General features: G+C 37.5%; 1 protein-coding gene across 4 annotated transcripts in view; it reads left to right on the top strand.

Annotated features, from left to right (window-relative positions):
* Positions 1-15,756, top strand: part of LOC127456176 (kin of IRRE-like protein 3) — a 305,835-nt gene extending 290,079 nt beyond the window's left edge. For 2 of the 4 annotated variants that reach the window (XM_051724529.1, XM_051724528.1), the window contains exons 12-16: positions 329-436; positions 2,113-2,196; positions 2,719-2,828; positions 3,466-3,552; positions 9,762-15,756. In XM_051724529.1, coding sequence (XP_051580489.1) covers positions 329-436; positions 2,113-2,196; positions 2,719-2,828; positions 3,466-3,552; positions 9,762-10,232 — 860 coding nt within the window. In that variant the 3' untranslated portion in view covers positions 10,233-15,756. The remainder of the gene's footprint in view (positions 1-328; positions 437-2,112; positions 2,197-2,718; positions 2,829-3,465; positions 3,553-9,761) is intronic. The other 2 variants (XM_051724531.1, XM_051724530.1) reach the window with 1 other exon arrangement.
* The last annotated feature ends 9,875 nt before the right edge of the window (positions 15,757-25,631 follow it).

Raw genomic sequence — 25,631 nt, 5'->3', positions numbered from 1 at the left:
AAGACATGTTATGTGCATGCCATGCAGTAAATGTGTGTGATAATTGGCATATCTGCAGGTTGTTATGCCTGAAGTATTGGTACCTGTGTTTAACTGCAAGGCAAGGTGAGGTGTTAATTGCCTGTGCTTGTTCCTTTGATTCAACGCCTTTGAGGTGCAAAAACATTTTTGACACAGCATTTGACTCCCATTTGTACAACACTTGCGCAGACAGGAAACGTGTTCAGGAGGGAATGATAGTGTCTGTGCTGAATAGTTATTTTCTGGATCCACTTGTCCTGCCCATGCTGTGTTATTGTAGAAGTCTATGTTTTTGTTGTCCCACCAGAATCTCTCCCTGTTGCTGTAATCATTGGAGTGGCAGTTGGTGCTTTCGTTGCTTTCATCATCCTCATGGGAACCATCGGAGCGTTCTGCTGCACGCGCTCTCAGAGAAGTACGATCCTTTCAGTCAATTGTTTGCCTGCACGTCCATCACTGGAACATGCTAAGTGCTCCTCAGTCAGAGACAGATCAGGGTTTTATTCATGTCACTTCACAGAAACCAAGCCTTTATTTCTATTTCTTCTTTTTTTGTTGAGTGTCTGTGTTTCTTAAGCCGAGCGCACAATATAATACTGAAGCTTGTTGACCATTCATGTTTTAGGTAGTGATAGAGCAATTTTTTTGCAATTTTGAGATTATCAGCATGGAACGTTGATGGTATCTGTTTGGCCCATTTCCAGAAAAAATAAAACCTAGTCTCAGAAACATGTTATATATATATATATATATATATATATATATATATATATATATATATATATATATATATATATATATATGTACAGTTTTAAAATGAGTTTTACATGGCTTGTGCATATCACAGCATTTTCCTGGTGAAATGAACACTAGAGGCACTACAAAACGATGACTTTTATTTCCTTTCACACAAATCAATGTGTGATGCGAAAGGGCAGATAATAAGTTCATAAACACTTTTTGCCCTGTTCATCACACAATGCTATCTTATGATCTTAAGGGAATACATTTTAACATTTGCATGAAATAACCAACAAAATTAAAAATCTTAGTTCAAATATGATCAAATTTGCGAAGTAGCTGATAACTGATGGAGGAACTGATAAGACTGTTGCACTTGCGAGGCAAAGGACCGTATGAGTCTTGAAAAGCACATGAGATGAAAGTGTCAAAGAAGCACCAAAAAATGACATGATTGCTTCAGCAATTGCAATATTTGTCACATTTGCTCTTTATTACACTATTGGTTAGGTTTAGGCTTAAGGTTTCGAGTAGGGAGGTATGCTTTGTTGATTTCAAACTTGATATATCATTAATCTTAAAAATGTCATCTATTTGAGAGAAAATGTAACTTGCTTTTTAGCACTACTCAGAGAACATTTCACCTCAGAATGGCTGCGATACGTGTAAGTAGCCATGTAATATCATTTTGTAAAAATGTTTCCATGGTCACGTAATTTTTTATGAGGTCTGATTATAGACCATTTCAAGGACGTAAACAATAACAAAGGAATTACAACGCTACATCGCATGTCTTGTCCTAAGCATTTCCAGTAGCGACATCTTTATAACCTAAAACTGTCAAAACAAAATTACTAGAACAATGATGAACAGCCAGTGAATTAGCAAAAGAGCACATAAAAGAGGCAGTAGGAATCAGGAGCCAAAAAAATAAAAAAATAAATAAAACGGCTCCGCAACCAAATTAATGATGTGGCTCCTTTTTATTTTTAATCTGTCTTGTGCAAATCAGTGCAAAAAAACTGCAAAACATTCTCGACAATTACATCCCGCATTGTCTGTGAATTTGAATGAGAACATTTTTTGAGACAGTAGCTACAGTTTGCAAAAAAAAAAAAAAAAAAAAAAAAAACATCTTTTAATTGGCTCAGGGCAACATCCTTCAGTCTTGTAAGATGTGCTTGGCTTTGTTCATCTTCATTTTACGTCAGCCATCCATTCTGATGATCAAAAGAGAAAACACTGCATCCATGTACAAATTTAGAGTAACGTCAGACAGCTAAATTGAGCTTGCAGTACAATTGTTGGTGGCATTACTAGTGCTGAGCATGTTGTTGTTGTATGCCACAGAAGACACTCACCTGGTTATGCCTACACTGCCCACCTCCATCTGTGCTCAGCAGAGAGAACATGCAAGCAAAATTAATACAGAAAGTAAGACCTGTTACCTGACCGTCACAAATTATTTAAAAACATTGTTCTTCAATGCGTCAATATGTCTCTATGGTTTCTTCAGGGTTCCTCTTATCTTAGCTCTTTGGCCTTAGATTTAAGGTACTCTTACATTTATTTAAGTTGCTGTAAGCAATTTCAGCCATTGTGCTAAACTTGCTTACTTGCTAACCACACACATTCTAACTGCTCTGTCCAAAACCTTGCCTTCCAAAGAAGCAAGGTTTCTTTTTTTTTTTTTTTTTTTTTTAAGCTGTTTTAGCTATTTACAGAGCCTAGGGCTGTCATAGAGACTTGTTTGATTTCTCACAACATCTAATTCAGTAATGTATGTTAGGTGTAAGGAACATTTATGAGTGAAATTTCCATTTAAAAAAAGAAAATGCTTACAGCACCTTTAAGGCAATGTGAAGTGACATGGTATAGATTACATTATTCTTAATATTTTACATCAGTAAATTACAGTTAATGATAAGACTAGAGTAACATATGCTTTCCTCTCAGATCTCAAAGGTGTGGTATCAGCCAAGAATGACATTCGTGTGGAAATTGTGCACAAAGATCACAACGCAGCACGAGAAAACGAGGAGCACTCTGCTATGAAACAGCTTATGGTGAGTCACTATCTGTACAAAAAGAAATGTTTAAACACCCCACTCTCTATTACCCCATCAGCACCCCCAAATCAACCAGCTAGCTTATTATGCTAGTCCCTGTCACATCCGTAGCTAATGAATGCTAATCATCCCCACCCCAACGCTAATAGTGCCTATCTCCCTTGCCACTGCTAACATCAAACTCATGAATAATGCAACATATGTGTGAGAACCCTGCTGGACTGGAGGCCTATATTTAGCCCCCCAGCCTGCATTTCCTGGGAGGAGATTGGCATAGCGACATGAAGCCATGGAGATGTCAGTGATCAAGTGGTCCTTATCTACTGCAGCCCCTCTCTCAAAACACACACTGCCACCGTCTTTGGGAATTTCACTCACTGTCACGCATGTCTCCGAGGCCCAGAATCACAGTTCTCTTTGAGTCTCTGGATGTAAAACATAATACAATACAAGATAAAGAAGTAGAATGTGAGGACACCTCATAAAAATGCAGTTTCCTTGCGAAAAAATGCAAATGACATTGCGTTTCTTTTTAATATCATTAAGCATTTTGGAGTATCAAAATGCGATTTGAGGAGAAGGGAGAGAGTAATACAAAGGTGAAAATGTGGATGGGTCTTTTTGTCTTTCACAGATTGAACGTGGAGAGTTTCAACAGGAGTCTGCTTTGAAGCAACTTGAGGTACTCCAGGAAGAGGAGAAAGAGTATCAGCACATCAAGGTATGCATCAATGGAATCTGAGGGAAAAGATTTAAGAAAGTGTAAGAGAGGTTGATATGTCCCACAAAACACATCCCATTTACAAAAACATCTTCAATGTAACCTCTGCATTAATGTGACCTGGAATTAGCTGGCTTGTTACAACAATGTACATATGTATTTGTCTTAGGATATATATATATATATATGACAGAATTAAAGTGTTAATGCATGCGATTAATTAAAAAGTTTAATGTGTTGATTTTTTTTTTTTTTTTTTTTTTTTTAATGCAATTAACGCATTTACTGTTAATACAGCATAAACACTGGTGTGAAGGGTGGAAACTTTGTAATGTGTCCACACGGAGTCATTACACTGATGCACACACCACAATGCCAGAGCCCTTCTACAGAGTGGGCCTACAAGCTAAGCATAAAATAGCATAGCGCATCAGTGCCATAGACATTCTATGGGCAGTTGTTTCAAAACACGCTAGTTGACTGTTACACTCTCTCCAATGATAGAGCCGCGGAGGTTGTTATCTCAATAAATAAAAGAATCTCTGACAGCGCTTCCCTGTAAAATGATGGAGAAAGGACCTGTTAGCAGCTGCGGCCCGTGCATTTTAAGTCTAAGCCTTCAGTGCGATTCATGCCATTAAGAAAACAGTTTCACAATGAATACATTACATAATACATTATGTGGCAGTCAACTAATAATACCAATTGACATTTAAAAAAATGTCCACGCACGAAAGCCAGAACCAAGGAGGTCTAATACCAAGAAAAAGCTCTCTAATTATATTTGCGATTTAAATTTTTCTTGCAATAAATTTAGTTTCTTAAGGTTACACGGTTACTTTTCAAAACTTCATCCGACACTGAATGTTCAAGCAGCCTAATTTACAATTTAAAACTCCTGATGTTGCTATAACAATGCAAAAAGCACTTACCAATTTGCTTGAAGTGAAAATCAGTCCTCCTTTCCTGTTTAATTAATCAATTGCACGATCATGCAGAACATCTTAGGTTTTTAAATCCATAAGGATCTCTTTCTCAACAGCAATACCAGCAGTGATGACAGCAACTCGTCAGCAAGATCTCGCGCTCTTCGCTTTCAAATTGCGTACATCACTTAAAGCGTGATTGCTTCACTCAAGGCCAGCTAGAAGGCCTGGACTGGGACATATCCTAAAGACCACACCCACAAGAACAAATAAATCAATCTGATTGGCTGATGAATCTGATAATCTTACTTTAGATGCCTATTCACTTACACTGTTGAGGGATTCTGTGGAAATTCTGAAGGCCTGACGGGGTGGAGCTCAGACTCATGCACTGCTTCGGCTAAGGAGCATGGCTTCGGGCATGCAATTTGTGAAACAGTTGTCACACTTTGCTTGTAAGCATCAAGGAATCAATTCTGATTGGATAAATGTTTTTGTTTTATGCTATTCATTTGTAGATTAATTAGGAGTGGAAAGCGATTGAAAATACATACAGGCAAAAAGGTCAATGAGAATGAAGGATGAAAAAATATTTATTTATTAGGCATGTTAGGCCAACAGAGAAGGCTTTGCTGGCCCTGAGAAATTGCCACGGCCTATTAACACTATTTGATATACAAAACAAGCATAGATGGAACTTGTGATAGAAATCCAGTATTTTTCAGCCTATGTAAGGCATGTTTTAATTACCACAGAAGCACACCAAATCTTAACAATCACCAAAACGCAGAATGAGACGTCTTTGTTTGCAAGCACTTTTCATGATGAGTTTAAAGCGGCGCAGGACGCTGGCGTTGCTGTTTTGACACGAATCATGAACCCAGCTTCATGCTGCAGGAAAGCGGATAGCCACAGTCTACCAGCAGAATAATATTGTGGAGGATGAGAGTTTAATAGCTTTAATGCGCATTGCAATAAACAGGGTTGCTGCAGAGTTTTTAAAATTGAATTTAAGATTTTTAAGACCTGAATAATATCTATCATCATACCAAAACAAACTCACACAATCTCAGAATAAATCATGTATCAGAGACTCTTACTTAAACAGGCAGGGACACACATTCAACATGGCCTTAAAGGAATAGTTCACCCAAAAATGAAAATTTGCTGATAATTTACTCACCCTCAGGCCATCCAAGATGTATCTGAGTTTCTTTCTTCATCAAAACAGAATTTAAGATTTTTAGGATTTCATTTCAGGCCTTTTCCTTTAAACAATGCAAGTGAATGTACTCCATGATTTGATGGTTCAAAATGCATAATTAGGGTGCATCAAAATAATCCACACAACTCCAGTCGACAAATAAAGTTCTTCTGAACCCAAACAATTGATTATTTTTAGAAACAAAACAATACTTATATACTTTTTAACTACAAATGTTCACTTCCGTACATCTCTGTGATGTGCGCTCATGAGAGAGATGATGTAAGCTCGTTGGTAAGGTCACACGTCACATGGAGGAGGCAGGAAGCGCGTCATTGTTTACAAGAGAAACTTGCATAGACCACAGACCAAGCGCAGTTCACAAACCAAAACAGTCCAAAACCATTTCAAAACAATATAAAATAAAATAAAAAATAATTTTCAAATAATAATAATAATAATAATAAAAAACATTACTGCAGTAAATAACCGTCCTTTATTTCGGAGCAGTGCTGTTGCATTATCTACTTGTGCTTTTTTTTTGCAGAAATATATAGGCTATATGACTGTCAGGAATTCAAGCCACACAAGCTGTAGTTAGTGAAACAAAGTGCGAGAGTGTTTACTGAGATTTACAGGATTTACAGGGTTTACACAGTGAGATCATTGGTACAGGTGATATCACAGTGGAGAAGCTTCACAAACTAAAGAATTCAGATATCGACCCTTTGTTTCTTTCGATGGTCTGAAATCCTTAGGGGAAAAATGTTCACTGCACACTCTCCAATATTTGAGAGAATGTAGGTGTGTACTGATATCCAGGTTCAGCACGATAAGCCAGAGCTTCAATCGCTCATGATCATGTATAGGCAATCGATGAAAAGTTAATATTTTTCCCGGCGTGCATTTTCTTTGGGGTTTCTGAAGGTTTAAGCATCCAGGATACACACACCAAACGACCATTTTGAACAATACACTTATACAAATACAAATCTACAGCAAAGACAATTAAACTTTTGTACATTGCCCCTTCTCTTGTAAACCATGACGCGCTTCCTGACTCCTCCTCCACGTGATGCGTGACCTTACCAACGAGCTTACGTCATCCATCTTATGAGCGTGCGTCACAGAGATATACGGAAGCGAACATTTGTAGTTTATAAGTATTGTTTTGTTTCTAAATATAATCGTTTGGATTCAGAAGATCTTTATTTGTCGACTGGAGTCGTGTGGATTATTTTGATGCACACTAAATATGCATTTTGGACCGTCAAATAATTGAGTACATTCACTTGCATTTTTTAAAGGAGGAGGCCTGAAATGAAATCCTAAAAATCTTAAATTTTGTTTTGATGAAGAAAGAAACTCACGGTACATTTACACAACAACAATGTACTAAAAACAGAAACGTTTTTCCTTTGCGTTTTTGAAAAGTTTCGCGTACAGATGACAACGTTGTCAAAACGATCCCCGTTCACACGGATCCGCGAAAACGACTAAAAGCGCTGTATTATGCATGCCAGGCCAGTAGTTGGTGATGTTACTTTGTAAAGAAACACTACGTGCCTGCGCGCATAAGCATTCTTCCACAGAGCGGTGAATACAAACAATGAAGATGGCGAAAGCATTGAGCAATTTTGTCTGGACAAAATCTTGAGCAGCACAAACACAGTCCTGTAGTCCGTCATTGTAGTTTTGAATGTCTCGCATGTTGTTTTGAGGTACTCGCACACATGCCTATAGACTGAACACGTAATACGTGTGCGCATGATGTCATCATTTTCACACATTTTTGTATTTTTGTATGTTTACACGAAGACGATAACGGCATCGTTTTCAAAAACTTGCACTTTAAACCCATTTTCAAAAGTTTGCGTTTTCAGGCCCCAAAACACCGTTGTCGTGTAAACGAACAGCCAATTTTCATTTTTGGGTGAACTATTCCTTTAACATTGCTTATATTACAATATATGCAATTAACAGTAAACAATGTCATATTTCATCAACACTATATCATCATCAATAGTTGATCATTAGTGATCGCTTGTCATAAATTTCCAATTTGGCTTAATGATTGCGAACTGCTCTGAAACAGCTGGAAAAACTCACAAGCCCCCGTGTGCTTGGAGAAAATACAACAGTGCTGCGTTTTTACTCTGAAGGATGCAGCGCATGCATTTATTTAATTAAATTTTATTATTTTGAAGTTTGATAATCACATTAGGTCATATCACGATTCATGTCTTTCCGCCTCCACATTGAAGAACTCTTTAAATGATAATTAAGACTTTTGTTGTATCATTTAAGATATTTTTATGACCTTAAAACTGAATTTAAGACATTTTAAGACTTTTTAAGGATCTGTGGGAACCCTGATAAATATGCAAGCTATGTGGGGACTAGTTCTTTAGATAAGTCAAACCCCCACTTAGACTTTGGAAAACGTTTAATGTTACTTGAATTGGAGATATTTTAGTTCTTTGTCTTTATACTGTGGAAGGCTTTGTTTGGAAATGTTAATAAAGCATTATATTGCTACTTATTGTTTTGTTTTATTTCCTAAGATGGAAATAAATAAATTCTGACAATAAAGATATATATATATATATATATATATAGTCAAATTTCAGCACTTTTAAAATCTATGATTAATCACAATTAACTACAAAAACAAATTATGCAATTAATCGTAATTAATCATATTAATCGATTGACAACATATGTATGTGTATATATATATATATATATATATATATATATATATATATATATATATATATATATATATATACACATATATATATATACACATACATACAGTACTTTATATGAGCGTGTGTGTGTGTGTGTGTGTGTGTGTCTCAGATGAGCTATTTCCTTTCATTAAGACAAACATTTACTTTGCTTCAATATTCATAATTATGCCTTAGCAAAAATATGGAACTTTTTTAGTTTTATAATGAGGGTTCGTAGTTTATGTAATTATAGTATTGTAGTTAGATTAATATATGAAAGGACTACCACTTTTAACCAAAAATTGTAAAAAATACAAGGGCTTTTATTTTCCTCTTTAAATGTATCTACTGTATTAGCAAACTCACAAAAAAAACAAAAACAAATTGTTCATGAAGTATGTTTCACTGCCGCCTCTATCTGCTCCCTATGTGACTGATTCCCTCCCAACATGTAGATGAGTGTGTAAAATCAGCAGTGTGAGCAGGGACAGCAGCGCACAGATACGGAGTGTACACAATCCCTGCCGCCTGATAAAAAAACACCTGACAACACCTTTCTCGAGTTGACACAGAGAAGTCGCCTAACGGTGATTATCGTTTCTCCCACGCAGGATCCTGCCTTCACATCCACTTAAATGGTATCCACGCCATGGCACCTGTTCTGCTTCTTAGCAACTGTGCCCAGATAGCACCATGACAATGACAGAAGCCATGGCATCAAGTTGCCTCACTTTGATTATTTCTTCCCATGCAGGATTTGAAAGACCATAATTCTGAAGTCTAATTAAAGTTGAAAAGAAGACTGATGGCTGTTGCAGTAGCACCAGATTGTGTATTATGAAGGTTTCACTTAATTAGCCTGGAATAATATTTTAAGATTCCTACTAAAGCTGGCCACGTTACTACAGATCTCATCTTTCTGTTTGCTTGTTTCTTGCCTTCCTAACTTCTGTTTCAGAGCATTTATAATGAAACAGAATAGATGCTAAATCTCCAGTGGTCGTCAAGTCTGTGCTTTTGCTGGTAGCCATTCCTACTTGACCACTGTATCTTAAACTATTTTAGGTGGCAGATCACTGTCTGCAATCCCATTGGCAGCTCTGCTCAACACTGCCACATCACCAACATCCAATGTCACTCATGTCACCATGTCAGCTCTTATTAAAAAGCAACACCTTCAGGTCACTTTGTAGCTAAAATACGCTGTCAGTGTGAATGCTCTTTTAAAACCATCTTTTTTATTTTTAATAATTGTCGATTATAGTGATTTTACTGTAATTTTTTGAGGTAAAGGATAAGTCTTTACTCTTGTTGACATGGTCTGTATGTTATTTTTCCTCAAAGGATCCTACTAATGGATACTACAGTGTGAACACATTTCAGGAGCATCATGGAACCCCAACCATCACAATGGCAGGAAACCAAACCACAGAGATCCGCCGAGATCCTGGCACAGCCACCACCGGCAAGCAGCGGGTACCCACGGGAATGTCCTTCACCAACATCTACTCTACCTTGGGTGCTGGGCCCAACCGCCTGCACGACTACAGCCAGCGGTTTGTGCTGGGCATGGGCAGCAGTTCCATCGAGCTGTGTGAGCGAGAATTCCAGCGGGGATCGATGAGCGACTCCAGCTCTTTCCTGGACACACAGTGTGACAGCAGTGTCAGCAGTTACAGCAAGCAGGATGGCTACATACAGTTCGACAAGGACAGCAAGGCCTCGGCCTCCTCCTCATCCCATTACTCTCAATCATCGTCCCAGAACTCAGACCTTACGCGGCCGCTGCAGAAACGCATGCAGACCCATGTCTGACCAGGGCTGGCTAGAGGTGGACAGAAGACAGATGGTTAGAGGAACCGAGCGCTGGGTTTGGCCAAAGGGGTTTGAAACTCCCCAGACAAGAATCAGGAACCAATTCAAGCACATCTAGCACACCAGTTTCATTTTATCCTCCACTTTATTTGCTTGTATTTCTTCTTCATATTTGTCAAACTCTTTATTTACAGCCTTTCCATTTTCAGATACTTGCTTGAGCCCATGGACTACCTTTCCCAATGCCCTAAATGTCTGGGCCAAAAACTTCCTCGAACAATCATGTGCCACAGTGACGTTTCTTGCCAATGTAGAAATATACAAGGACCTGAGAACTGAACCAGTGTCCTTACTTTAGTTCCCTTGACAGCTTTGAATGAGTGAACTTGTCAGAGGGAACACATAGCAACAGGGCTTGTAAAAAAAGCACATATAAGGTATTTTAAGAGAGCTGATGAAGGCTACTCTCCTAACCTCTGTAGTCCAGACACTCCATTCCATTATTAGAATACAATGCTCTGTTGCTCCTGTACAGTTACGCATAAGTTGTATGTACGATTTCTAAATGCCTCTCCTTTAGCACAGCTAGCTAAACAAAAGGATAAAAAGAAAGGTAAAAAAGGACATGTAGGAGCTTAATATCTAATGTCAGTCAGAATCTTTGGATTCCAGTCCAAGGTTGTTCTGACCAAAAACATTGAAAAGTTCAGATTGAAAATTGTTCTGAGCTGTCGGTTTTCCAATCAGATATAATGTATATTTGTGTACTTTGTTGTTCTTTATTTCTTACTGAACGTTCTTTATTTTAAAAGTTTTAACATCAAGGATTATAATTACTGGCTATTGGACTTGACACTGGGGAATTAACACTGGGGACTGAGATGATTATTTAATCTCTTCTACTTTGCCTTAAGTGGGACTTCGTAAGGTGTGCCGACATTTCTGTCAAATATGTGGCAATAAGAGGATTTTTATTTTATTTTATTTTTTAATAGTAATATTTCTGCAGGGGTTTGGTTTGGTGTGAATGATGCACTGATGATTGGAACAATAATGTTGCTTGGATTTTAAAAAGAAAATATGCACTATGTCTTATGTCCTGTTATGTGAAGTCAAATTATACTGCTTAAAATCATCCTTCCAATTCATAACATGTCATCATAGCTTGTTACACAGTGCTAGATATATTTTCAAATTGCTTTTTTATTGCAGTTAAAACACAAATTTAGTTCACAGTAAATTGAGATCTAGATGACACAATGTACATTTTGCTCTGCTTTAAAACTTCTGTCTACTGTGGTTGGCATTGGACTGCATTGCGTACTCTCACTGTTATAAGTGAGCAAATTGTGTACATTTTTGGAATGGGGTGTGGGGGGTGGGCATTAATGCTTAATGTAAATTTATGTTCTTTTCTTTTCTGTTTTTTTTTTTTTTTTAGTATTTTAGTCTACAGAACTGACATTGCAACCTATGGAACTACTGATAACTCGAGCGCTTCTACACTTGTATGATAAAATCGCTCATGGTCTCAAATCAGTGTACTGAAGAATTATTTAAAATAACAGAGATCAAGCTAGCATTGCAAATTACATGGGATGTGCAGAGAGACACAAACAGATATTTAAAACCATAATCTGCAACCATGTGATGTCAGAAATTTGGCAGATTACACTGCCCGATAAAGCACATTTTCATGGCAGGAGTTGAAGCTCCAAAACAAGAAACCAGTTCCATCGTTTTGCTAACTGCACATCCATAGACATATTTCTGGCTGTTATTAAATGTTTTGCATCCTTTGCAAAGTACGAATCTGCTTGGGTTCTTCACAAATGTTTGCAATTCTGTGACTTCTGCCACAAATCCAATTATTTTGGTCCATTTACTTTGCGAAATGACATCAGATTTTGATGCATACAATTGATTAGATTATTTGCTCTAATTCTTGAGGCATTCAATGGTTTGGTTATTGGTATCCTGGGGGAGAAATATTCAGCCAAAAATAAATAAATAATCAAAACTGTGGCAGCACATCTCCAGTACTAGAGAAGGGAACACAGCCATTATCTATGTGGTGTTATATTAAGTGGCATAATTGTATGAAATTGCCAGTGACCCCTTAAAACAAGGTTCAGACTTGTCCTAGTATGTGCAGCAATTGTGCTTACACCAAATGATACCAAAACGTCTCTCGCTACCAATGTTTTCTTCGGTTATAGAGCGCTGAATCTACATTTAGGTGATTAACCCCTCTGGTCTGAGTCTGTACTACCCCGCGACTGCACAAACACAGATTGGGCATGAAAGCTATCAGAGTGTTTTCTTATAAAAGCTTCCAACTCTCCACTCTTTTATCTCCTCTTCAAGTTATCTCCCATTCTCCTCCACTCATAAAGATAAATATGACCAGAGGTGATTCCCTCATAAAAAACGAGTAGCAACTGTGAGAATCTCTCACTTGAACTATGAAGATCTTGAGGTTTTAACCCAGAGGAAGTGTTTTGATTTGCACCAACCTGACAATCCCTCCCTGCCATCCGAGTACAAGAAACACTGCGAGCGTGACACCACTGAGTCAGTCAGTGCTGTAAGCACTTTATGTATGATTATATTTGTGGCATTTCAATGGGTTTCATACATGAGTGCTGTTGGATGAGTCTAATTTTACAAATGGATTGGTGCCCATTGTGAGGCTTAACCACAACACTTGCTACACTGTACTGTATATAAATCCCTCATGCTCTCTGTTTGTAAATTTGTAGTTATTTTGCTTTGTTCCTCAGTCAATTTGAGTAGTAAAGGGCAGAAAGCAAATTGTGCCATTGATACTGTACAAATGATCACTCTTTATTTTATTTCTCTCCGCTGACATCATTGCCAGTGAAGCTTACTTTGGCTGTGCCGTTTAAAATTGAGTGTTCACATGTGACTTACCCTGGCCTATCTCTCAAGGAATAAACAATTGTATAAAGTAGATCTGCAAAGTACTAAAATAATTTTCACTTCTTTAATACTGTTATCAATTTTAGATGTGGACTTTAATAGTAATGGAGGCATATCAGTCAGAGCTTTTTTCATATATGTTAAATTAATACATTCTAAAATAATTTTAAACACAGTTTGTTTACCATATATGGTGTGCATTATGGTCAAGTGATGGAATACTTTAATTTAATGATATTCTATTATATTTATTTAATTATGGATTATGTTCAATAAACAATTTTTTTTATTTATTTTTTTTATTGGGAAATAATTTTGGACAATGCTGCCATATTGCAATTATTTTCGTATTTTTATTTTTTTCTTAAAAAGTATCAATTTCTCTTCTAATTAAATTCTTGTTTCTTTTATGAATTTATATATTTATTCGATTATAAATTATCATCAATCAACATTTTTAACCAAATTATTTACATGACATGCCAGTCAATTAATGGCATATCAATATTTGCTGAGAAAGGCCCCCAAATAAAGATAATTCAATATAGATTCATAATTCAAGTAATTATATATATATATATATATATATATATATATATATATATATATATATATGTGTGTACTTTAATTACAGAATTTCATACTGGTCTGGAGGCATGATTAAAGGTGCTGTAAGCGATCCCTTAAAGATATTAATGAAATAAGTGCTCTGAGATATCTCACCGGTCTTTGTGACAGCTGTAGACTTTATAAACAGCAAATAAAAATGTGTCTGTGAACCACAGATATTGACACTTTTCACCTGTTAATCATTTTGTTTGTTGTCATAGTGTTGTATTTGAAGCGGATCATTGAGGCTATGATTCACAATGTTTGTCAGTTGAGGGTGCTATTGTGCCACTGTTGAATTTGACAGCCACAGAAACATACAATGCTGCTTTTTTACTATGTTTTGGTCTCAAAATTATCTTTGGAGGGCGGGGTTTTGGAATGTGTCATATTGAGAGAATAGGCTACTTATTAGTTAATATTGCCCTCAAAAGCCTAGCTCACCCTCACTGTTAAAGTCAAATGTCATGTGGCTTAAAAACAGCATATTGTATTGGTTTGTTTAAAGACTGCTCCATTAATTCCAACAATGCAATTTTTTGTATTTTCATTTTCTTATTTATAATTCTTATTTTTAATTTATTTATTTTTTTCTGAGAAAGTGTTAGAAAACAATATGTTGCCATATGGCAATACCATTTCATAGAGGGTCAATGATGTGATGGCCACATTAGGATAATGCTATTCATAGTGCTGGACAATGAAGAAAAAAACAGTTACCCCTTAACCATGGCACTCTACTCTACTTGAATTAAGGGCCACTGCGTTAATTTCCACTTTACAATGCTAATAAATCCATATGGATATTAATTATTTGGCATGAACATATGTGATAGCAAATAATGCTATATGGAATGGTTTACGCAAGTTGTTAGAAACTTAAAACATGGCACACTCCCAAAAAATGAGTTCCAGTGTTCTACAGTCACCATTCATGTAAAGAAGCTCCTAGTATTTGCTGGAATCAGAGTGGTGGCAGCACTCAGTGCTGTTTGTATACAAAATAGTACACCTCTTATCATCCAGCCTGGTGAGTTTCAATGCCTTCTCCCACTGGACCACAACTCTTACCTACTGCAAACAATCAATGGTCATATGCTTACAAACAAACCAAACAGATGAACAAATACCACTCCAGATGATAGGGCAGGGTCTTTGCCAGCAGCAGACAGCAGACTACATTTATGGGTATTCCATTCGTCCCCTGACATTTCAGCACAGCCAGGCAGGCTACTGGCTGATGAAATGAATTGTTATTTGATGAATTGACAATACTGTTTTATATAAGCTTCTCCATTATGGTGATCCCATAGTTCAAGCTTTGTTTGAGGACGGTCATAATCGAGACTGCATAGGCAGATTAATTAGTAATAATTTATGTACTCTGCAGACACATTGTACTGATTTGTGCTGTTGAAATGTTGCTCAATCTGAATTTAGAAAACAAATGAGAGAGTAATATAACGTACAAAAGTGTGAGTCCACTTGTGAAAATGTTTATATTTTGCATTTTTCCAAGAAGTTAACATGGGCAATGTCGCAAATGTGCTAATTTCATTTGTGACCGGGAAATAGTGCAGTACATTGGATATTTCTGTATTCATTTTACATCATCACATTTCTTTGTTTTTTTTTTTTTTTTACAATTCTAAAACTTTGTTTAAATTAGATTTTGAATTCCAGATTTGCAATGTGAACTCAAATAATTGAATGGCACTGGTGATGGGCAGCTCTCTCTAAAATGGTTTGTGACACAAATGGGTTGTGTCTTTTCTTCATGTCACAAGCACCTTCTACATAAGATTTTTATTTATTTATAATTTCAGTGACATGCTAAAGCTGTAACAAAGATGGTGTGTACACATAAGTCAGGAAAATCAATTTAGCAGTTTTGAGGTAATTATAATGCCATGTACTGGGGTTTTATATATATATATATATATATATATATATATATATATATATATATATATATATATATATATACATATATATATACACACACATACATATACTACCAGTCAAAAGTTTTGAAACATTTGACTGAAATGTTTCTCATGATCTTACAAATCTTTTGATCTGAAGGTGTATGCTTAAATGTTTGAAATTAGTTTTGTAGACAAAAATATAATTGTGCCACCATATTAATTTATTTCATTATAAAACTAAAACTTAATAAAAAAAGAAATTGATGACTTGGACCAAATAATAAAGAAAAGCAGCCAATAAGTGCCCAACATAGATGGGAACTCCTTCAATACTGTTTAAAAAGCATCCCAGGGTGATACCTCAAGAAGTTGGTTGATAAAATGTCAAGAGTACATGTCTGCATATTCTAGGCAAAGGGTGACTACTTTGAAGATAAAATATAACACAGTTTTGATTTATTTTGGATTTTGTTTAGTCACAACATAAATTCCATAGATCCATTTATGTTATTCCATAGTTTTGATGACTTTACTATTATTACTACTATTACTATTAAATGTGAAGAAAAAAATTATAGTAAAGAATTAGTGTTTCAAAACTTTTGACCGGTAGTGTATATATATATATATATATATATATATATATATATATATATATATATATATATATATATATATTATATATATATATGGTTAATCACTATTTTCTTGCAGTAACTGTCTCAATCAGTGAAAGCACAAAAAATATGTACTTTACCTGTAATGGTCCGTGATCTTATGATGATTTGGCTCTGTATATTTCTGAAAGAAAGTAAACAATTATTGCGAACAGATTTGTGTCTAATGTCTTTATTTAAACCTGTGTGTGTGTGTGTGTATGTGTGTGTGTGTGTGTGTGTGTGTGTGTGTATACGGGTTTTGGTGGTGTACGAGGACATTTTTTGTATAATTCTATAATGTATACTTTTATATACACTGGCAGCCAAATGTTTGGAATAATGTACAGATTTTGCTGTTTCAGAAGGAAATTGGTACTTTTATTTACCAAAGTGGCATTCAACTGATCACAAAGTATAGTCAGTACATTACTGATGTTAAAAACAGCACCATCACTATTTGAAAAAAGGAATTTTTGATCAAATCTAGACAGGCCCAATTTCCAGCAGCCATCACTCCAACACCTTATCCTTGAGTAATCATGCTAATGTTGGGTGCTACGTTCAGGAGCGGGTTTGGTTATTAGCAATAATGAATAATTATCAAAGATAATCATTAATTATTAAACTCAACAGAACACTGATTAGAATCAATGTTAGCTTTTTAATCCTTTAAATCAACAATCATCAAAGATAACCATCAATTATCAAATTCAATAGAATATTAATTATTATCAAAGATAACCATCAATTATCAAATTCAATAGAATATTAATTATTATCAAAGATAATTATTAATTATTAAAATCAATACAACATTGATTAGAATTAACACTAGCTTACTGATCCTTCAAATCAACAATCATCAAAGATAATGATCAATTATCAAAATCAACAGAATATTAATAACGATTAATATAGCTTGGGGTACCACCCTGGAATCAGGGACTAATAACCAGACAGTATAGCAGTCTCAATATAGGACTTTTCTCTTAGGAACGTCAACGTCCGGAGAACATCGACATTCAAAAGGAAAACAATGAAGGCTTGAATTAGAGCAGTGACATCCCCTGTCAGCCCTTGACACAGGTGTACACAAAGCAATACCAAAACACTTCTCTTTAAAGTATAACAAAGTTTATTGTTGCAGTAATATCAATTAATAATCAATACAATGCAGTCAATAAACTTCCAACTTCCAACTACAAACTAAACAGTAATATGATTAGATAATGGTAACAAATAAGCCAATAATATATGAGAGGAAGGTATGTGTGTCTGTGTGTGTGTGTGTGTGTGTTTGTGTGTGTGAATGGGTGTGTGTGTGTAAGGAGTGATGTGCACAAAATGGCGGATGTGGCTCTCGTGGAGAGTACTGTTGCTGGAAGCAATGCCCAGAAAGTTTTTCTACTCCCAATGACATCATGGTTGAGGGGCACGTTCTGTCGTGCACCTCATCCAATAGGAGTTGAGAGTTCGATACTTCAGAATTTCACTCATAGGTGTAAAGGTTGAGGTGTAGGAGGACGAAGTCAGAGACTGTACCACGAGGTGTAGCTCAGCTCCTAGCGTGTGCCCTGGGTTTCCTAGAGGGGCCCGTCTTCGATGTCAGATGTTGTGCTATGCGTTTCCTGGGTGGCCAGGTCAGCAGCTGCACTTATTTGATCTGACTCTGCTCTTAGCTGGGCAGCTTCGAGCTGCCTGCGCAGGGTTTCATTTACTTCCTGCATCCGTGCATTATCTTCCTGTGCCCAGACTCTCTCAGCTTGGGTGCACCTAACTTCTTGGCACATGCTGAGATTTGCCCTCTGCACTGCTTGGTAGCTGTTCTGCAGCTGGGTGAGCTGGGCCTGGTGCTCTTCGGTTTGCAGTTGGGTTCTGCGGTGATGAAGAAGGAACATTTGGCCCGCGAGGTCCAGGAGAGAGGGTGGTTAATGGCGTCTGCCCGTTTAGCATGTGTCTCCGTTTGTACGATAACTTAGGAACAAAGCTGAGCTTTAGTGCCAAGTTATCTACTAGCCAAATGTGTGTGCGGGTATGTTTGTGAGGGGTCGCGTGTGTGTGCGGTTAGTATGAGAGAGAGAGAGAGAGAGAGAGAACAGAGTGACGGCATCGAAGCCGGTTTTCACATTCGTGGGAGAGAAGGCAACTGTTAGTTTATCACTCAGAGACGTGGTGAACGGCTCGTAAACCGTCCGCCGCCATCTTTGATTCTTTAATGGATAAACTCAGTGTGCCGGTGTCACCCGCGATGGTGGATATGCACAAACAAATCCAACGTGGTTGGACAACAACACAGCAAATTTAATCCATGGTAACAGTACGTTACAGTAATACCTTGAGTATTATTAGCAGCAATGAGCGGACTCAGCGATCCGTAAACTGTACAAGCAATAACCTTGATACACAAGAATAACACACTATAATAATCTATCTCTGCCCAGACGTAAACCTCTTACTTGAATCGCGTGAGGACACAGGTAGAATGTGTGTTCGTCCATCGTTTGACTCCGACTCGGTTCCTTGAAACTCGGGTGATGAAGGGAGGCTGTTTCCTCGCTCTGTCGGTGGGCGGTACGGCAGCTGATTCTCGGCGGGCTGGCGGAGAAAACAGCGAAGTCGACTCAGTCCAAGAGGTAAGAGAAATCTTCTTTCTTCACCTCTGTAGGCAAATGGGTGAAGACACAGATTGCTCTGCGGTCTCCTTTGGATCCGTTAGCGTGCTCGTTGGAACACGGAGAAATCTCAATCGTCCAGCGAGATGGAGATTGTATGGCCAAAGTTTCAAGTCGTACGTTACTTCCTTGAAACAACTTTCTCTAGAAACTCATCAGTCAATCATTGTTTTGAGGAATGAAGGCTATACAATGCTTGAAATTGCCAAAAAAAAACTTAAGATTTCATACAAAGGTGTACACTACAGTCTTCAAAGACTAAGGACAACTGGCTCTAACAAGGACAGAAAGAGATGTGGAAGGCCAGATGTACAACTAAACAAGAGGATAAGTACATCAGAGTCTCTAGTTTGAGAAATAGACTTCTCACATGTCCTCAGCTGATAGCTTCATTGAATTCAACCCGCTCAACACCAGTTTCATGTACAACAGTAAAAAGAAGACTCAGGTTTAGAGGCCTTATGGGAAGAATTGCAAAGAAAAAGCCACTTTTGAAACAGAAAAACAAAAATAAAATTTTAGAGTGGGCAAAGAATCACAGACACTGGACAACAGATAATTGGAAAAGAGTATTATGGATCTTAAACCCATTGAGCTTTTGTGGGATCAGCTAGACTGTAAGGTGCATGAGAAGTGCCCGACAAGACAGCCACATCTATGGCAAGTGCTACAGAAAACAGTTAGTTTCGGCTCTCCAATCTGATTGGATGAGAGACGTTCCATGAGGACTGATGGTTTCACACAATCAGCACTCAGACGCTTCACTGTGTGTATCACTCCGCTTGTGTTCCTGCCATTCTAAACTTAAGTTTAAGAGCAGTGCAGATGTGTTAAGAGCTAACAGTCTCTTTACATTTAATTTTGTGACATTACATATTTTAACCAGCAGGTGGAGGCAAAAGAACATTTTTGTGTGCAATATGAATCAGTTGGTGATGTGAAGTGAGTCAGCGTCAGTCAGTGTTTACATTCATCAGCACTACGTGATCGCTCGTATTACTAATACACTACTAAAGCTAGGAAATAGCTTTAAGCAGCTTTAAACTAACAACTTCAGCATTAAGGCTCATCACAGCTGAAAGACACAACAGACTGATTAATTACACAATCTCAATTTACCAGATTTTCCACATTGGAGAGGACAAAATGGCAGAGGATATTGCGTTTTCTATTGTGAAAGACTCTTGTGCACCAGCTGCCGTGAAATAGGGAGGAATACCCCCGCTTGGACTGCTATTTTTCCACTGAGAAAATAGGATGAATTTCACCAAATTTACATTATCTTCAAAAAGCTGACTAACAGACTACAGCATTATCAACAGGTGATCGCACATGCTCCATCTCTCTCTCTCTCTCTCTCTCTCTCTCTCTCTCTCTCTCTCTCTGTCTGTCACACACACACACACACACACACATCCTTGTTTCTCCAATAACATGTTAGAAACAGCCCAAGCTGTGATACTAGTTCTAAAGTGGCTTGGACGCATCATTTGGTTTGAACCAGCAACGGCAGATTCTGATTCATCGCGTAAGAAAGTAGTTCCATGCACAAATGCGTTTTTTATGACCATGCTCAGTTTTTTCTAATTAAAAAAAAAAAAAAAAATTACTTCTTCATTGAACTGTTGTATATAAGCAATATCACACGAGCAAGGGTGTGATATGGCCATAAATCAGCACTGCTGTGATTGCGATGCGCTGCGTGCTTTCCACAATCTCCCTGCATCACTGTCAATATTGACATCCAAATTTTGGCAATTCATTTATGTGTAGCATGGCTAGTATTTGGACAGATGGACAAATAAATCTGATGCAGTTTTACTCTCTACTGATCTTGTTGACTGGGGTGATGGATAACACAGGCTTGTCTGTGTTATGTATCAATCGGTTATGGGTTGTATGTAGTGGTTTCAAGAGAAAGCGTGTTAGCATAATACCAACTTATAGAGCAAATACAGTAATTTGATATAAAGTGGTTTTGATTCAGATTTGGTTACAATTATTTTACCTGTTAATACATCTGTGGTGGCAAAGCAGTGTAATGCATTACACCTGAAATTCCTTTAATCAAATTAGTTTTTACATAGACTATATTTAAAACTTAAATTATGTTCATACATCCATCTATTCCCTTTAACAAGTCAACAGTACACAACTGCAGTGTAAACACATTCACTGATAATGCGCTTGTTGTGTTTTTATGAATTCCAGCAATCTAGTGTTGTCAAGACGCATTGCTCGCTTGCAGTGTAGACATCACTATAAGCTTGATAAGTAATTTATGAAAACATGAGGAGACCTCAGTTTGCATCTCAGGAATACTCACACATGCACATGGAAAGACACCACACAAGCAAACATGTACATACATGTGCACAAAGAAGAGACTACAATGACTGAGATCAACTGTTTTCCCAAGTGAAATGCATTCAGTTTATTTTCAATATGTCTCTGTCTTTTAGAAGAACACAAACTGGAAAACAAAGCTCCACAAAAATCGCGTGACATGTTGTTCTGGGTACATGGCCGAATACACTGTTGTCGGATTACTGCTAGACTAAAAAACAGCTTCAGCATTAAGGCTTATCACAGCTGAGAGACACAACATTACCTACCGGAATTTCCACATTGGGAGCAGAATTCAGATGTAAACAACATTCAACATGGCGGAGGAGAGAAACGATCCAGCTACCAGGAAATACTCAGGGAAGACCCCGCTCGGACGGCTATTTTTACACAGAGAAAATTACCTTCAGCAAGCTGACTAACACTAAAGATGAGGAATCGCGTTAAACAGCTATAGCTTTACTGTTCATCTCTGCTTGGGAGGCACAACAGATGCAGGTAATCACTCAATTGCTCTCTCTCTCCCTTTCTCTCTCTCTCTCACACACACACATGTTGGTGCGGCAATCCTATGTGGACTCTCCATAGACATTATGATTTTTATACTGTACGAACTATACATTCTATCCCCTAACCCTACCCCTAAACCTAACCCTCACAAAAATACTTTCTGCATTTTGACATTTTCAAAAAAAACAGTGTTTAGTACGTTTTTTTTTTTAAGTGATTTGAATTATGGGGACACTAGAAATTTCCTCATAAACCACATTTATAACATAATACCCTTGTAATTACCAGTTTGTAACCTAAAAAAAAATATCCTCATAAACCACCCAAACCCGCCCACACACACACACATCCTTGTTTCTCTAATAACTTGTTAGAAACAGCCCAAGCCGTTACTAGTTCTAAAGTGACATTTTCGAATTAGTAACGGAGGATTGTGCGCATCTTTTGAACTAGCAACAGCAGATCCTGATCCGTGGTGTAAGAAAGTAGTTCCATGCACAAATGTGTTTTTTTGTGACAGTCCTTAGTTTTTCCTCATTGTTTTATTTACTTGTTCATTGAACTGTTGTATATAAGCAACGTCACACACGCAATCATGCTGTATGGCCCTAAATCAACATGGTTGTTATTACCTACGGCACTCGGCATGCGGCCGAATCACAGCCATGCTGATGTAGGGCCATACAGCACTGTTTAACAAACCACATTAAGCTGGGACAGGAGAAAATATTTTAACATTGAAAAAAATAACACACATCACCTTTTATGATGCCTCACTAGGATCATGTTTCTGAGACAAACAGCCATAAAACTGCCTAATTCATAGTCATTTATTTAACACAGCTGCTTCAGCAAAAGTTTTTTGAAGATGCCAAACATCTGTCTTGGTAATATATGAATTTTAGATTAGAGCTCCTTGTGGCAAAACTGCACACAAAAAGGGTTATTTGGTGCCTGTGTCTTCAATAGCCTGGAAGAGAATCAGCACTTTTCCCGCCATTTAGAAGTGCAACTTCTGTTTTCCATCTTAACTCAATCTGAGTCATGTCAGTTTGCAGTCAAAACAGCCAATTCATGGTATGAAATAGAACAGAAATTTTTCCCAAAATGGATCTTGGCTTATGGGGCAATGAAAATCGAATGTCTTAGTCACCAGTGTCCTCAGGATTGAAGATTAAATGTTAGGCAAAGATAAATCCCTCCCTCTTGATTGCTGGCTGTTGGCCGTCGGAATCCAACAGAGCATCTTAAATGGATTATTGATCTGATGACCTTTCTTAGTTTAAGGTTTTCTCTTGTTTGCTTTAGTAATGTTGACTTAACTCACACTATAGACAGTGTGATTGATCAAACACTAGCTTCCATCATTAGACTATTAATAACCTGCCTGTGTTTGTCTAATTTAGACAGGTGACACAGGAAAGGAAGGGATGCAAACTCTCCTTAATTCCTCCTGCTATATTCCTTCACCTGCTGTGGAACAACAGACACCATGGTGTTATGAAACACTGCAGTAATAATTGTTTTTTGCAGTTTGGAGAGGACTGTATTAAACTGATCCCATTCTGCCAGTGATGCATTGCCAAATTGATTTACGAGACATTTTCAAGAACATAATATCCCCTTGTTCTTGACATCTGAAATTAGAACACAAAATTAAATCCATACATTTGTAGAGGTAATATATATATATAGAAAAAAAACAGAGAGCATACATTTATTTGTATTATTATTATTATTATTATTATTATTATGATTATGATTATTATTATTTATTTATTTATTTTTGTTACTTAATTATATTTTTATAATGTGTGTTTTGACAAGGTATGCAGAAACTTTTAGTTTTGGTTGCCCTGATTTCAAGATTAATTACTAAAAAGCACTGTCCGGTTAATCGACTGCAACTATTGATGTAACAAAACAGCTCTTCAACTGGATTTGCTTGTAATTTACTGTCTGTGAATGTATTGACATTTTGTAAGTGCCGGTGGGGGTGGGTTTGGGAGAACGCATTGCAATTTCCAGGAGGAAGCGTTCCAGCTCAGAGCCTCAGATTGCAAAGGAAACTGCTGCATACAATTATCATTTGCTAATTGAAGTTGCGTTTGCACTTCAACTAAGAAAGCTTTTTTCAAAAGGTTGGCTTCTCCAAATTGCTTTTTCACTTGAAGAGCGAAATGGAATTTCAGGGGCTGTAGATCCTTTCATGAATGATTTGTGATTTGTGTGAGTGCTCAGTTTAGAAGTAACGAGCATCAGGAATGTTTGTGCTCAATGCTCGTGACAAACAACAAACAAAACGTCGATTATAAGATGAGAGAGATGGAATTGTCACATCAGAAGTCATCAAAACAGGCCTTTAGATTCTCTCAACTTCAACACTGAAGTGTGATTCAACAAGTTGAATGTGAAATAAAAATGTTTTTAAAAACTTAGATTGGCTGCAGTCACAAGAACAAGATCTTCTAAACACATGAGGCAAAGACATTACTCTTCAATTACACCTCTGCACTTCCTTTTTAGCACATTTATCAGAATCGGCTTTATTGCCAAGTATGCTTACACAAACAAGGAATTTGTCTTGGTGACAGGAGCTTCTAATGCACAACAATACAATACAGCAACAAGACAGAGATAATAATAAAAATAATATTTTTTTAATTTTTTAAATAGAATTAAAAAAAATTGAATAGAAATAAAGTATATATAGAATACACAATAATAAACACACACACACACACACACACACATATATAGATAGTGCAAATACGAATCTGTTATATACAGTGCAAGGGAATGTAATGGCAGAAGAGGTAGGATGTGTTGGATAAATATAAAAAGACTAAACTGTATTGCACATAATTACTGCTCAATGGGGCATTTTTAAATGTTCATGAGATGGATAGCCTGATGGAAAAAACTGTTCCTGTGCCTGATGGTTCTGGTGCTCAGGGCTCTATAGCGTCGGCCAGAAGTCAACAGTTCAAAAAGTTAGTGGGCTGGGTGAGTGGGGTCCAGAGTGATTTTTCCAGCATTTTTCCTCACTCTGGAAGTGTACAGTTCTTGAAGGGAGGGCAGGGAGCAACCAATAATCCTCTCAGCACTCTGAACTGTCCTTTGAAGTCTTCTGATATCCAATTTTGTAGCTGCACCAAACCAGACAGTTAATGAAGTGCAGAGGACAGACTCAGTGACTGCTGAGTAGAACTGAATCAGCAGCGCCTGTGGCAGGTTGAACTTCCTCAATTGGCGGAGGAAGTACAACCTCTGCTGGGCCTTTTTCACAATGGAGTCAATGTGGGTATCCCACTTCAGGTCCTGTGAGATGGTAGTGCCCAGGAACCTGAATGACTCCACTGCTGCCACAGTGCTGTTTAGAATGGTCAGTGTTGGGATGTTCCTCCTAAAGTCCACACTCATCTCCACCATTTTGAGTGTGTTCAGCTCCAGGTTGTTTTGACAGCACCAGACGGCCAGCTGTTCAACTTCCCTTCTGTATGCAGACTCATCGTTATCGGATGAGGCTGATGGCAGTAGTGTCGTCTGCAAACTCCAGGAGCTTGACAGAGGGGTCCTTGGTGGTGCAGAGTAGTGGGGAGAGCACACATCCCTGGGGGGGCTCCTGTGCTGACTGTACATGTGCTGGAAGTGAATTTTCCCTGTCTCACTAGCTGCTGCCTGTCCGTCAGAAAGGTGGTAATCCACTGACAGATAGACGTGGGAACAGAG

Source organism: Myxocyprinus asiaticus, chromosome 18 (assembly GCF_019703515.2).
Source record: "Myxocyprinus asiaticus isolate MX2 ecotype Aquarium Trade chromosome 18, UBuf_Myxa_2, whole genome shotgun sequence".
Classification (NCBI taxonomy): domain Eukaryota; kingdom Metazoa; phylum Chordata; class Actinopteri; order Cypriniformes; family Catostomidae; genus Myxocyprinus; species Myxocyprinus asiaticus.
This window is presented reverse-complemented; position numbering and strand designations above follow the sequence as displayed.